Source organism: Arachis ipaensis, chromosome B09 (genome assembly GCF_000816755.2).
Source record: "Arachis ipaensis cultivar K30076 chromosome B09, Araip1.1, whole genome shotgun sequence".
NCBI lineage: Eukaryota > Viridiplantae > Streptophyta > Magnoliopsida > Fabales > Fabaceae > Arachis > Arachis ipaensis.
Window position 1 is genome coordinate 142,687,702 of NC_029793.2, and position 12,654 is coordinate 142,700,355.

The window sequence follows — 12,654 nt, forward strand, 5'->3', positions numbered from 1 at the left end:
AGTCCCAAAACCCAAAATTTTTTAAACATCTTATTTTAAGCTCAAAAATTTTTTTAAGTGGGTTTAATATTATCTCACCATTAAATTTGATACAAATAATTCTTATATTGAAAAGTCAATATTCAACTTTAATATGTAAGAAAATTGATCNGATCTTCAATATTTGGACCGAATTCTAATTTGATTCATAACGTTTCAAAATCTTATTTCAGTCCCAAAATTTTTTAAACATCTTATTTTAAGCTCAAAAATTTTTTTAAGTGGGTTTAATATTATCTCACCATTAAATTTGATACAAATAATTCTTATATTGAAAAGTCAATATTCAACTTTAATATGTAAGTAAAACTAAAATTGATCTACCAACGATCAATAATATAAAAGTTTTTTCTTTGATTTTGAAGCGTTAATGATTGATTGTTAGAATTTGGAGTTTTGTAGAAAAAAAAAATTGACGAGAAGTGTTACAAGAATGTTTTGGTTATGTTTCTTTTAACACATGAAAGAAGATATGACTTGATTGGTAACGTTATTAACATCTACATCACTCATTCTATTAACTATTAGAGTCAAATTTAACAATAGGACCACATTGAACCTGTTTGAAAATTTTTAGGACAGAAATAAAATGTTTGAAAAGTTAGAGACCAAATTAGAATTTGGATCAAATGTTAATGACCAAAATAATACTTTATCATAAAATATAAAGTATTTTTAAGATAAATCGTAATGATTATTTTAATAATATATTGATATAAAAATATAAATTAATTTTTTAACTATTTTTAATGTCTTTTTTAAATTATATAAAGTATTTAAAATATTTTTTATTTCTATAAATAATAATATATTATTTCTAAATTTATTTCAAGAATACATGTTAAAAATAAAATTAGACACGCTGATATGTGATGGTATTTAAGTATGTCTAAATGTGTTAGAAAAAGAATTTTTTATTAAAACACAATTAAACAAGAAGACACGCATGTCAAACGAGTGTTATATCCAAAATATGTTTAACATGCAAACATAATAACTTAATGAAGTGTCAATATTTTATAGGTTCAATTTGATATTGATATACGCATCTGGTGACTATATTTATTGTGATTATTGGTGGCTAAGAATTGACTAACTAATGAAGAGAATACATGTGACATTGCTCAATGTTATAATTATTGTACATTATACGGGTAATAAATTTGGTTGTGGAAAATTGAAAAGTTTTAATTGCTTTTGAAATGGGTTAATTATTCTGTTGATCTTTTGTAATTTCATCAAATTTTTAAAAAGATTTTTGTACTTTTTTTTAATTGGGTATAAAAAATGTTAAAATTAATCAAATATTTCTTCCAAAATACATGCAGACAAAAATTTAGTTAGGTTTTTAATTATGAATATTTTTAATTTGTAAAGAAATATTCAGTTAATTCTAACATTTTTTTTAGATTAGAAAAGATTTTATTATAAATTAAAAATAGTGTAGAAACCCAACTAAAAAGAAAAAAATTATAGAGACCTAATTAAAAATTTAATAAAATTATAGAAACTAACAAAATAATTAAACATTTTAAAATAGATAAAATAGAGGTGTAAAAATAATTTTATTTTTCTATAAGTTCTCCCTTTTAGAGCTGTAATCCAAATTGTATATTCACCGAGGACTGAGCTCGACAGAGACCCTCTAATGATTATTAGATATTGCTCATTTGGTTTGAAGCCGGCATTGCTCCCTCCCTGGTTTGAAATTCAACCTCGTCATCGAGGCTAATTGACGCCAACAAAGAGCGCCGGTGGCAGTATGTATCCTACCCGCATGTACCCAACACAACCCGCAGTGGATAGAGTTGAGTGCGGAGCAGGTAGGGTGCGGTTGAGGGATATATATATATATATAGGACTCTCACTTGGTGTAAAAAAAACTTTAATCACTAAGCCAAAGTCATTAATTGATGATTTATTACGTCTTTTTTATATAAAAGCCAGTGGGAATGGATCCTCTTAATTTTTTTTTCAATTTTTTTGTAAAGTAGTGTGATCTTTTATCGTACACTCTTTAAGTGAGATAAAAAAAAATATGTGAGAGAAGATATTAACGATAAGATATCACACTTTACAAATAAATTTAAGAGAATTCATTTTCAAAGCGAGTTCTATTTTAACGATATATAAATACAAAATTATATCAAATATAATGCTCATAGACTTCCAAGGATTTTATTTGTGTCGGTGTTATTAATTTTAGTAAAGGCTTTTATATAGAATTGAATATTTGATGTTTTGTGTTGTTTATGGGATAATTGTGTTATTTATGGGATGATTTTGTTGTTTGTGTTGAATTTTTATTTTGCATGATCGTCAAATTATATAATAATGTCGCATCTTTTCGGTAACTCACGGATAGAGTTAGATACCCACAAGTTAAGAACAGATAGGGTTAGAGTTGAGATATTTTGAACTCACGGATAAGATTTGGTCCATGCACTATCCTATCCATTGCCATCCCAAGCACCCAACAAGGATGATGCGACAAATTACCTTCTAGGACGTCTCCTCCAAGAACTAGAACTTGCCAATTTCAAATCTTCCTTCAATGTATACACCATAGTTGCCAATGAGGAGAAAGCTTTGTCAGTTCTTGAGTTCTTTTGATATTGCATCGTGTGTCACTCCTCACCTTTCGCTTTCAGTCTTCCGTCTTGATACATTTTTGCCATCTTCTGTCATCGACAACTTTGAGCATTCTGAGGGTCATCCTTCAAGCATCTAAGCCTCCCTTACATAGAGGGGATATCTACTAGTGTATAATAAAATGAAGATTTTATTATTAAAAAGAGTAAAGATCTAATTCGACCTTTGTCCATTTTTATGAAGGGTAAGGCGTCTTTTGTCTAAAAAGGGGTACTTCGGTCATCAATTTTTTCATTTTAGAACAATACGACTCCTCTGTTAAAAAATCCATTAATAGTAACAAAAATTAGTTTCGTGAGAGTTTTATTTGTAATTTGTGGAATTTTCTCTACAAAATTTTTTCAATGATATAACTAACTATGACAACTACTTCTATCGCCTTTTTCATTCTCGTAATTATCACTTCTACCTCTATTATTTCTATTGTATAACCATACGTTATCACCATCATTATTTTTTTTATTGTCATCGTCATTAATACAAATATTATCAACATTAATGTTATCTTATTTTATTTTTTGTTCGATGTTATTTTTTTCTTTATAAGATCTTCGTACTGCAATTACTTTTGAGTAAAGTACTAAATTGGTCTCTCACGTTTAGGTGTAATGTTGTTTTAGTCCTTAAGGTTTAAAGCGTCCTATTTGAATGCAAAAAGGTTTCATTTAGCTTCAATATAGTCTCACCGTAAGGTCAAAGTTAAATAATTAACCAAATGTCCTACACAACAGCAGTACAAGAACAAGGTCGATAATCTGGAGAATAAGTACAAGCTCTAGAAGTACAAAATCAACTGTGAATGCATCAATACATTTATTTATCATTTTTCTTACAATTTAAATGAAATATTTTCTATAGAACTAAAGAGAATGATAAATAAATATATTGATGCATTCACTGTTGATTTCGTGCCTCTGAAGCTTGTACTTATTCTCCATATTATCGATCTTGTTCTTGTATTACTATCATGTAGGATACTTGATTAATTATTTAACTTTGACCTCACGGTGGGACTATATTGAATCTAAATGAAACTTTTTTAGATTTAAATAGGACACTTTAAACTTTAAGGACCAAAACAGGATTATGCCCAAACGTAGAAGACCAATTTAGTACTTTACCCAGTACTTTTTCTCTTACGACGTCATTTCTACCAATAGTCTTTTTCCACTTAACTACCACCGGTGAAGAAATTTTTCAAAAATAAACTTATTAATAGTTTGTGGGAGTTTAAAACCTCACAAATTACAAATAAAATCTCCACAAAACTAATTTTTATTACTATTTAACAAAATTTTTAACAGAAGAATCATATTATCCTAAATAAAAAGGTTATGGATCAAAATATCCTTTTTTTTTTAGACAAAAAATACCTTATCTTTTGTAAAAATGAACAATCTTAAGTCTTAATTAATTAATGCTTGTTGTTAACTTTGAAACAGAAAGCGAGTGTTGTGGTGTGAGGGAGGAAGTGGCAATGGCAATGGCCTCCGCCTTGGAAGCTTCAAGGAAGTCTACAAATGAAGGCAAGGACAAAAGAAGTTGAAAATTACTGTAACCCTCTCATGTCTGTAAAAAAGTTAAAACGTTGCTGTATGCTCAATTACTTTCTTATCTCTATATTAATTAATTAATTAATTTATTATTTCAAACCCAAATACAAACAAACCCCACTCCCCCTCCAAAAAGGAAAAAAATAAAAATCTATATATCAAAGAAAAAGAATCTAGTGTTGTGACGAGGATGGATAAGGACGATGAATGCCCATTTATAGGTGGCATATTTTTTCTATGTTAAAAAAAATAAGTTTTTAGAATGAAGCAAACTTAACGAAATTTGAAACGTAAGCTTTGTGTGCCTAAATACATGTACTGAGACAAAAGGATTACATACACAATCAATAAAAACACCCTTCTTTCTCTTTATTTTCTACTAATAGTTTTCTTCCCTCTTTCTTTTGTTACTACTTATAAATATATGAATAATTTTTACTGAAATAATTATATTAATACTAGAGTCTTCTATTTACATATCTTTATTTTATATTTAGTATATCTTTTATTTATTTTACAACACGTTATCAGCACGAGACTCTGATCAAATTTTAGAAGACTCCAGCTAACAAATTTTCATTATGTCGAAACTCTTTCATCTTGAATTTAATACTCTTGATATATCTGGAAATAACTATTTATCATGGATATTAGATACTAAAATCCATCTTGATTCACTGGATCTTGGAGATACCATTAAGGCTGAAAATAATGTATCTCAGAAGGATAAAACCAAGGCCATGATTTTTCTTCGTTGTCATCTTGACGAAGGATTGAAAAATGAATATCTCACATTAAAAGATCCTGCAGATCTGTGGAAAGACCTTGACGAAAGGTATAATCATCAAAAGATGGTGATACTTTCTCAAGCCCGATATGTTAGAGAAAACTTTCTCGACCTTCCATGCCTCGAATGTGCTCCTGCAGCAGCAGTATCGAGAAAAAAGATTTAAAAAATATTCTGAGTTAATTTCTTGCCTTCTTGTTGCTGAATGCAACAATGATTTGTTTTTAAAAAATCATGAAGCGCGCCCAGTTAGCGCTGCCCCATTTTCTGAAGCAAATGCGGCAAATCATAATCCCAGAAGAGGTAAATGACAAGATTTTGGTAACAAGAAAAATTATGGAAGAAAAAGGAGTTATGTTCACAAGAAATGATCTCACCAGAAGTGGGATAGAGAAAGAAATATTGGGCAAAATAAATCAATTGAGGATAAATATTTCCGTTGTGGTGGAAATAGCCATTGGTCTTGTACCTGTCATACACCAAGGTACCTAGTCGATCTATATCAAGCATCTTTGAAAAAAAGACGACAAAGAAAAGGAAACAAAATTTGTTTCAAATGATGCTGAAAATTCCACCACTCATTATGATGTATCTGATTTCTTTGAGGATCCTGAAGGAAATATTGGTCATTTGATCAATGATGGAATAATTTAATATATGTATTTGTTAAGTATTCACGTGAATAAATAATATAAGAAACTTCTTATGAAGTTTTATGCATTTGAATTTCAAGTGTGATATATATGAATAATGTTTGATAAAATATTTATCAAGTTACTGAATGTGCCAAGATAATAATAATAAAATTTTATACTATACTTCTTATAAAAATATTTTCAATCAAGGAAATGATTTTACTGCGTAGATATTTCTACTCATTTTATTATTTGTCTCTAAAGAGAATGGTAAGGAGATATAGTGAAGATGTTTGCCTTGCGGATAGTGTAATTTCGCACACCATTCTCAAAAGTAATATATATTTTATCCATCTTGTGCCAAAAGAAGAATATGTTAATACTATAATTGGCTCAGGCAATGTGATAGAAGGCTCCGGAAGAGCTATAATTTTGTTTCTTGGAGGAACAAAATTCATAATAAATAATGCACTATTGTCTACTAAGTCTCTAAGAAACTTATTGAGTTTCAAAGATATTCGCAGAAATAGATATCATATTGATGCGTGAGCATCTTTTCTATCTTTTCCTAGTGAATTTGCATTCAAATTGTTGAATTTAATCAAGATTTAAATATCTTTTAGCCACTATGGATGCTACTTTGAGTTGTGTGCAATTCTATTTATTTCAGGTAGCATTCGGATGGATTTGATGGAGTTTCTGTAGAAAAAGAGAAGAAAGTGAATGATGTTATCAACCCTGATCTCTCTGCACTCCAACAAAAATAACTCAAGTTACATAAGTCCAATTGATGTGATTCCAATGGCATTGAAAAGTTAACTTTCAGAGCTTTCTAACGATGTATAATAGTGTAAACTTCTTCAACAATTCGACCTTGGTGGCGTCTAACTTAAGAAATCCCAAATTAGGCGCCAAAGGAGACTCCACACGCCAAAACCATGCTGCAAGGGTGGCGCCTAACTTGGCTTTTCCCAAGTTAGGCGCTAAGACAAAGGAAGACATGCCCAAGTTCACTGCCATAGTAGCGCCTAACTTGAAAAACTCCAAGTTAGGCGCCAACCTTGAATCAAGACATGGTCCCCACGCTCCTCCAAGCATTCATTCAAAGATCTTTTATTAATTTTGATTAAAACTTTATTTTATTTACAAATAGGAAAAGATATTATTTAGTTTTAGAAAATATATTTTATATTAATTAGGATTAGATATAAAAAGGAAAAGAATCAGCCCTTCGGGGATCTCTTCTCTCATACCTCATTCCACACTTTACAGTTTTTCAGAATCCTTATTTTTCTCTCTGAATCATGAGCAACTAAACATCCACTGTTAAGGTTAGGAGCTCTGTTTATTCTATCGATTAATACTATTCATGTTCTATTTTAATTCATGTATTGATTTCAATTTCAAGAATTATTTTCGTTCTTTATTTTATGAATCTGGGTGGAACGGAAGTATGACCTTATTCTAATTGAGTTCTTGTAAAACTTGGAAAAGCTCTTTGCTTGAACAACAGCTTGAAAATAATTTCTCCTAAATTTTTAATTATCTGGACTTAACGGGATACGTGACATATAATCCTCTTATATTTGGGTAATTAGGGTTTTTGTAGCACATAAACTAGATTTGAACTTAACCCTCTAATTGGAATCAAGTGACCAAAGAATTGGCGGTTGATGAAGGTTAGAGGAGACTAAAAAGGTCTAAGGAATTAAGGTTTAGTCACATATAGTTTGCCATAAATTGAATCTTGCATGATTAAAGTAGTTGGTAAGAAAAGTTAATCCGGAAAATAAATATCTTTGAAACCTTAACTGTTTTCTCCATATATTTCACAAACCGTTTACTGCTTGCTTTTTTATATTCTGAATTTACTGTTTAATGCAATTGAGACTCAAGTACTATTTTCTGCTTGTTTAATTAAGTAAATCATTCAATCATTGTTGCTTAGTCCATCAATACTCGTGAGATCGACCCTCATTCACTTGAGGTACTACTTGGTACGACCTGGTGCACTTGCTGGTTAGTTTGTGGGTTATAAATTCCGCACCAAGTTTTTGGCGCCGTTGCCGGGGATTGACTGTGATTGATAACTACTGGTTGTTTGATTTCTTAGATTAGTTATTTTATTTTCTTAATTATTCAATTTATTTTCGTTTTTTTTATATTTTATTTTATTTTTTTTATTTTTATTTTTCTTTATGTTCTTTCTTTTTTACTTGCCTGTTTACCACATGGTGCGTTTAATTCTGTTTGATATTTTGTGCTAAGGAAAAATAATAGAAAGAGATCACATGTGTTACTACTCACACCCAATGAGTGATTCATATTATTGTGGATGGATCGGAGGAACTACCCGAATTTTGGTTGGCAAAGTCAAAACCAAAAAAACTTCAGTGCTCCATGTTCCAACTATCAAGAACCATCATCTCCATATTCATACCAAGAACCACCACCTCTCTATCCATATCAAGAACCATCATCTTTCTACTCATATCAAGAGCCACTATCTCCCTACTCATACCAAGAACCATCCTCCTCTTTTTATTCATATCAAGAGCCACCATCTCCTTATTTATATCAAGAACCATCAGCTTTTGAACATCTCATGAAAGAATGCATACATGATATGAGGATGAGTGTAAAAAATAAAGATAAATATGTGGAGTTGATTATCAAGCCCCAGGAAGAGGAACAAACAAACTCCTTCCCAAGAGATACAATGCAAGATCCTATGAAAGAAAGTGAGGAAACCAATCAAATGAGTTCATACTCCAATGAATTAGAGAACTCTCCATCCTCATATATGGAAGAAGAGGAATATGCACAAACAAAGAAAAAAGATGCACAAACAAAGGAGGTTGTAAGGAATGAAAACAATCATGAGAATCTACATTCCAATGAAGCAGAGAGTGGCATAGAGAGTGAATTTATTGAACCACCAATTCAAGAAGTTCTTGATAAAGGATACACTCCAACCATCACACAACACCCAAATTTTGAAATTAAAGAAGTGAAGGCAAACAAGGAAAGCACTAAAAAGGGGATTGTGACAAAAAAACAGAAGAAAATATCCATGAAAAAGAGAAGGTCAGCAAAAAACAATCCAACCTCTACCCTAACAAACAAGGTAAATCAAGCTAATCACAATAAAAGAGAGCTTGTTAGAAGGAATTTATATCAGGAGGAACTAATTTTCTCCTCTACTTCCTTGGAGTCATTTCTTTTAACTAACTGAAAGAAGAGGAAGAAAAAACAACAATCAACCGTCAAACTAATAATGTTAAAGAAGCGCTTGTCAGGAGGCAATCCGATGTTTTCGTATCCTTAAGTTTGATTTTTTTACTTTAATGTTTTTTATTTGTTTATTTAGTTTTGTTTGAATTTCTACTATTTTTCCTTTGTTTTATGTGTATTTTGATCATACAAAGTGATTAGAATAGGAACATGTGCATTAAAATAGAGTTTCGGACACCTTGGAGGAAGATGTTACAGACAGGGTGTCGCCTAACTTCACTTTCTGAAGTTAGGCGCCAATGATACATGCGTTTTGGTGTTGTTCCCTGGAGAGGTGGCCTTGAAGTTAGGCGCCAGTCATGCGTACCAATTAAAGTTTGTTGCTGGATGGGTGTTAGGCGCCAGAAAAGGAGAACATACATAAAGTTAGCGCCAAATAGGACTCACAAGCAAAGTTAGGCGCTGGAATCACCTTTCACTCCAAGTTAGGCGCCAACTTGCTTTTATTAGCTAATTCCAAACCAAATCAATATAAATCCTGCACCAAATCAAATGATTCGGCCCCACTATGTGTCAACTTCATCCATCTTCACCCTGGAGGAAGATGGTGCGGACAAGGTGGCGCCTAACTTTACTTTCTGAAGTTAGGCGCCAATGATGCATGCGTTTTGGTGTTGTTCCCCGGAGGGGTGGTGCCTAACTTCACTTCTTGAAGTTAGGCACTAGTCATGCGTACCAATTAAAGTTTATTTTTGGATGGGTGTTAGGCACCAGAAGAGGAGAACACACATAAAGTTAGGCACCAAGTGGGACTCACAAGCGAAGTTAGGCGCTGAAATCACCTTTCACTCCATGTTAGGCACCACCATCTTTAAATTAGGTGCCAACTTGCTTTTATTAACTAATTCCAAACCAAATTAATATAAATCCTGCACCAAATCAAATAATTCCGTCCCACTATGTGTCATCTTCACCCATCAATTTTCCCATCAATTCCTTTCCTTTTCTCCTTTCCTATTTATTCCCTATTTCCCTTCCATGCTTATATATGTCATCCCTATACTCCCCCTTTGAAGTTAGGCACCAGTCATGCATATCAATTAAAGTTTATTGCTGGATGGGTGTTAGGTGCCAGAAGAGGAGAACACACATAAAGTTAGGCACCAAGTGAAACTCACAAGCAAAGTTAGGCATTGGAATCACCTTTCACTCCATGTTAGGCGCCACCATCTTTAAATTAGGCGCCAACTTATTTTTATTAACTAATTCCAAACCAAATCAATATAAATCCTGCACTAAATCAAACGATTCCGTCCTACTATGTGTCATCTTCACCCATCAATTCCTTTCCTTTTCCCCTTTCCTATTTATTCCCTATTTCCCTTACATGTTTATATATGTGATTCTCATACCCCTACTATATATATATAAACCCCCACCCCCTTAGCCCCCTTATATATATATATATCTTCCCCCCTCCCCCCTTTCCTAACCGTGATCTACCTCCTCCTTTAAAACAGAAAAAAACAAAAGGATGATGGATAAGGATAAGGATGAGACAAAATCCTAAATAGTTATCTAAAGAGGAGTGTTGTGACCAAGGTAGAGAAAATCGAGATTTTACGTGAAATCGAAAAAATAAATAAAAAACGTAAAACGTAAAATCTTAACAAGATTTAAATCGTAAAATCGTCAGACTTAGTACAAATTTCGTAAAATCGATAAACTCATTTAAAATCGTAATATCGGAAGATTTTAAGAGTTAAATCGAGATTCTAGCTACTATGGTTGTGACCAAGATAGATAAGGATAATGAATGTTCATTTATGGATGACATATTTTCCTTATTTTAAAAGAAATAAATTCTTAGATAAAGCAAACTTAATAAAATTTGAAACGTAAGTTTTGTGTGCCTATAAATACATATACCGAAACAAAGGGATTACACACATAATCAATAAAAATACCTTTCTCTCTTTTTATTCTCTACTAATAGTTTTCCTCTTTCTTTTGTTATTACTTATAAATATATGAATAATTTTTATCAAACTAATTATATTAATACTAGAATCTTCTATTTATATATTTTTATTTTATATTTAGTATATCTTTTATTTCTTTTACAACATCTAGAACATAATTTTCTGAGTGAAAAATTGAATGCAAATCCAAGGAGCCATGAAGATCGAAGAGCGTAATATGAATATGGGGTGTTGGTTTAACACGCGTTCACGTAGGGCTTTACTTGGCCGACACAGCACATAAATTGGATCATTGGCACAGAAATTGAATCTTCTCAAATTTTTTTCTCATTTGAGAAAATAAGATATGATTTTTTATTATATATTTTATAAGTATAACCAAAAAAATAGAGAAAAAGCATAAAAGGATTACATATTATTTGGCCAACATTGCACAGAAATTAGATTTTTTCAATTTTTTTTTACTTAAAAAGATAAAATATAATTTCTCATCATACATTTTATAGATGCAACAAAAAAAAATATTAAAGAAATTAAAAAATTAAAGATCACACACTTTAGTAATTTACACCTTAAAAAAAATGAAAAAGACCCATTTTAGAGTGTACATCACTCTAGTACCTTTTCGCTCAAAACCATTTCTGAATTTTCATCATTTCAAAAGAATGGTTTGAGCAGAACTAAGATGCTCTGCACAGGGGCGCCATGTGTAATATCATGCAAAGAACACGAGACATACCCCTTTAATCATTCATGCATTGTCCTTCTTTTTATTACATCTAAGACTAAAAATATACTGATTTTGATCCTTACCAAGTGGCGTTTTAACCGATACCATTTTTATTATTTCCCGACATGTTATCCATAAATCCATGAACTTTTTTTTAAAAATAAATAAATTGTACACTTCAAGACTGGCATAAAGCAGTTCAAAAGAGCTGAATATTTCATAAATAACTGAATCTAGTAATAGACGGATGTTCATAGAGTCTGAATCCAGTGTTATTAATTTCTTCAAAATCAAATGAATTTGAAGAATGTGAAAGAGTTGCACCAATCATAGCAATAGGTTCAATTGAGAAAAGAACAAATTGCACCTGTTTTTCTTTCTTTTCCTTTCTTTAGGAAATAGTCTTCTTTCTTTAACCAAAGAAGCTATGCAATTTTGGAAAAGTTTAGTTTGAAATGAATACTAGTTGCGTAACTTGGCTCCAAGAATAGAAGGAGCTTCACCTCTTGCCTGCTTCACATAGGCAACATATTCACTGTAGTGCATTGTAAATAAGGTACTTTGGTATTTGGTCAGCTGTAAACGCTTCCTGAGTGACTCTGTGATTGCACCATTGTAGCCGGCTTTGCGTATCAAGGAATCGATGGCCTCTAATTTAGTCCAACCTGAATCAAATCAAAGGTTTTGTTAATCAATTGTGTTCACTAAAAAGGAAAATAGCAAATGTAGCTACGTAATCTGAAGTTGGACAATTAAGTGAAAGTGCTTTCCATAATATTTATAGTTAGCCTGAGATTTTTGTTTAATTCTGGAGTGCAGACAGAAATATGGCATTATTGCTTTGAAACACTAACAAACTACAACCAAAGGGAAATGCAAAATTTATTCTCCTTGAGCTTTCACCATGTCAGTTAAAGTTATGTAGGTAAATAAAGATAGTGTTTTCTTTTTTGGGGGGAATAATTTCTCTGCAATTTTTGTTTGGATTGAGCATGCCCTTTTACTTTGGAACAGTTTTTGATGATTAGGTAAGAATTCCCAC

At 31.5% G+C, this 12,654-nt stretch overlaps 1 protein-coding gene across 2 annotated transcripts in view; it reads right to left on the reverse strand.

Annotated features, from left to right (window-relative positions):
- LOC107618917 (uncharacterized protein At2g38710) overlaps nt 11,798-12,654 on the reverse strand; it is a 3,420-nt gene continuing 2,563 nt past the window's right edge. Inside the window, exons 4-5 of one of the 2 annotated variants that reach the window (XR_002353765.1) lie at nt 11,879-12,277; nt 11,798-11,845 (exon numbers count right to left, since the gene is read on the reverse strand). Coding sequence is in view for 1 of the 2 variants with exons in the window: in XM_021111013.1 (XP_020966672.1) it covers nt 12,075-12,277 (203 nt within the window). In the remaining variant the exon portion in view is untranslated. Of the gene's footprint in view, nt 12,278-12,654 lie in introns of both variants that reach the window. The other variant, XM_021111013.1, reaches the window with a different exon arrangement.